The sequence below is a fragment of the Gossypium raimondii genome, chromosome 12 (assembly GCF_025698545.1).
Source record: "Gossypium raimondii isolate GPD5lz chromosome 12, ASM2569854v1, whole genome shotgun sequence".
In the NCBI taxonomy this organism is placed as follows: domain Eukaryota; kingdom Viridiplantae; phylum Streptophyta; class Magnoliopsida; order Malvales; family Malvaceae; genus Gossypium; species Gossypium raimondii.
In genome coordinates, this window is record NC_068576.1 from 18,747,750 (window position 1) to 18,749,627 (window position 1,878).

Sequence of the window (1,878 nt, forward strand, 5' to 3'; positions counted from 1 at the left end):
TATTTTTGAAAGTTACCTTTTATTTGTATTTATAGTGGGACCATGTGTATTAAAAATAAAATAATGAGTAATTTTGAAAAGGTGAAATTTGAAAAAAAAGGAATTGAGTGAGTTAAATCCGATATCAAAATTCCTCCTAAAATTATTAATTTCTAAATTATTTTTACCGAAACAACACTCTAGATCCTTGGTTGAAAATTTTGGAGAATGATCCATGAGGAAGTAGGAATTTATGTGATGTTCCTTCCATTCAGGAACTTCCTCAGAAGCAGGAACTTAAATTTCTTTTACATTCCTGTTCATTTGTTGAATTAAATTAATTATGGGGTAATGATGCCCCCCCATAAATGTTTGATTAAATTGTAATAAAATTTAGAAGTAGGCCTCATGGATGGACATGATCGAATGCTTTTGATCTGATGGAGACTTGAACCATCACCTAAATAAATGGCTTTTTTATTAACTCTACTTTATTGATAATATTACCAAACTACCCTTGAGCTGCCCATAAATACAGGCCTCCTACGCTGCATTTCTTCCCTTTTCTCCTCCCCATGTATGTTTGTTATTCTTAAAGGAAGCCATGTTGTCCACTGTTCCGGCCATTATTTCCTCCAATCCCATGATACAAAGTGATCCATTTCCCTCTCTCCAAAGCGCTTGGGATTGCTCCCAACTTTTTTCCAATACCCAGTCAGTAGGACCCGCTCGGTCCGGTTCCGCTTCGATTGAACCGAACCAAACCCAAACCCACTCCAATTCCTGTTTGGACGAATCAAACCAAACGCTTTCCATCATCGATGAACGAAAGAGAAGACGCATGATATCGAACCGGGAATCGGCCAGGAGGTCACGGATGCGTAAACGGAATCATTTAGAAAACCTAAGGAACCAGGCGAACCGGCTTAGAATCGAGAACCGAGAACTGACTAACCGTTTGAGGTTCCTTTTGTACCACTGTCATCGTGTAAGGACTGACAACGACCGCCTCCGATCTGAGTCCACTGTGCTCCGACTAAAATTGTCGGACATGCATCAAATTTTGCTATTCAAGCAGCTGCAGCAGTTTTCATCTGCATGGCCATGCAATAACGTGACTGTCATGTCCGAACAAATTCCACCACCATTAATCATCTAAACGCATTCACAATAAAACTACATTAAATTTCTCTCCAAAAGGGAGAAACTAGCTATCTCTTTCTGTAAATTAAAATGGTGTTAGAGAAAGAAAATGGATGGGTTTCTGTAAATTAAAAGAGATACGAAACCACACAGTATTGTAGTGTAGAAATAAGTTGAGTCAGTGTTTGGCTTTTTGTCAACGTTATTTTTGTTTTCTTCTTTTTTGTTGTTAGCTTTGAAAAATCCCTCCCACTATACGTTTAATGCAATATGGCAAATCATTGAAACTTACTTTTTTATTATTTTATATAATCTCATCCCATTGTCTCAAAGTTATCATTTAATTTTGGGTTTCATTTCATCACTCCATTGAGTTTGGAGACACAAATTTCTAAGATACCTTTCTCTAATATTATATATGATAAAATATATTGGTCTTCGTAAACTATTCAAATTCGATTTGATGATTATCGAACTAAATTCGAGCAGTTCACAAGCTATATTGAATTTTTTATTTTTTTCATATTGTTAAATTATGTAAATTTTGAGTTGAGTTTAAGTTTAAATGTAAAAATTAATAAATAAATTTAATCGAGCTCGAACTTAAAAATAAATTTTAAAATTTGAGTCAAATATTAAGCTTCGAATTTCAAATCGACTTCGAACGGCCGGCTCAATTTGATTATGCTCCTAAGAAAAACGAAAAGTTATTGAAGGGTAAGGTTGTCCTTCCCTTTGGCATAAAGTGAAATAGAA

The 1,878-nt window shown here is 35.1% G+C and overlaps 1 protein-coding gene across 1 annotated transcript; it reads left to right on the forward strand.

The window, feature by feature from the left end:
• Window positions 1–550: 550 nt before the first annotated feature.
• On the forward strand, window positions 551–1,413 carry LOC105763474 (basic leucine zipper 4). Its single transcript, XM_012581714.2, has one exon. It carries the CDS (start codon window positions 584–586, stop codon window positions 1,136–1,138), a length of 555 nt encoding a protein of 184 aa, XP_012437168.1. The 5' UTR covers window positions 551–583; the 3' UTR covers window positions 1,139–1,413.
• Window positions 1,414–1,878: the final 465 nt, after the last annotated feature.

What these genes read in the sequence shown, in the direction of transcription:
- LOC105763474 (XM_012581714.2), top strand. Translation starts at nt 584, where the DNA reads ATGTTGTCCACTGTTCCGGCCATTATTTCCTCCAATCCCATGATACAA.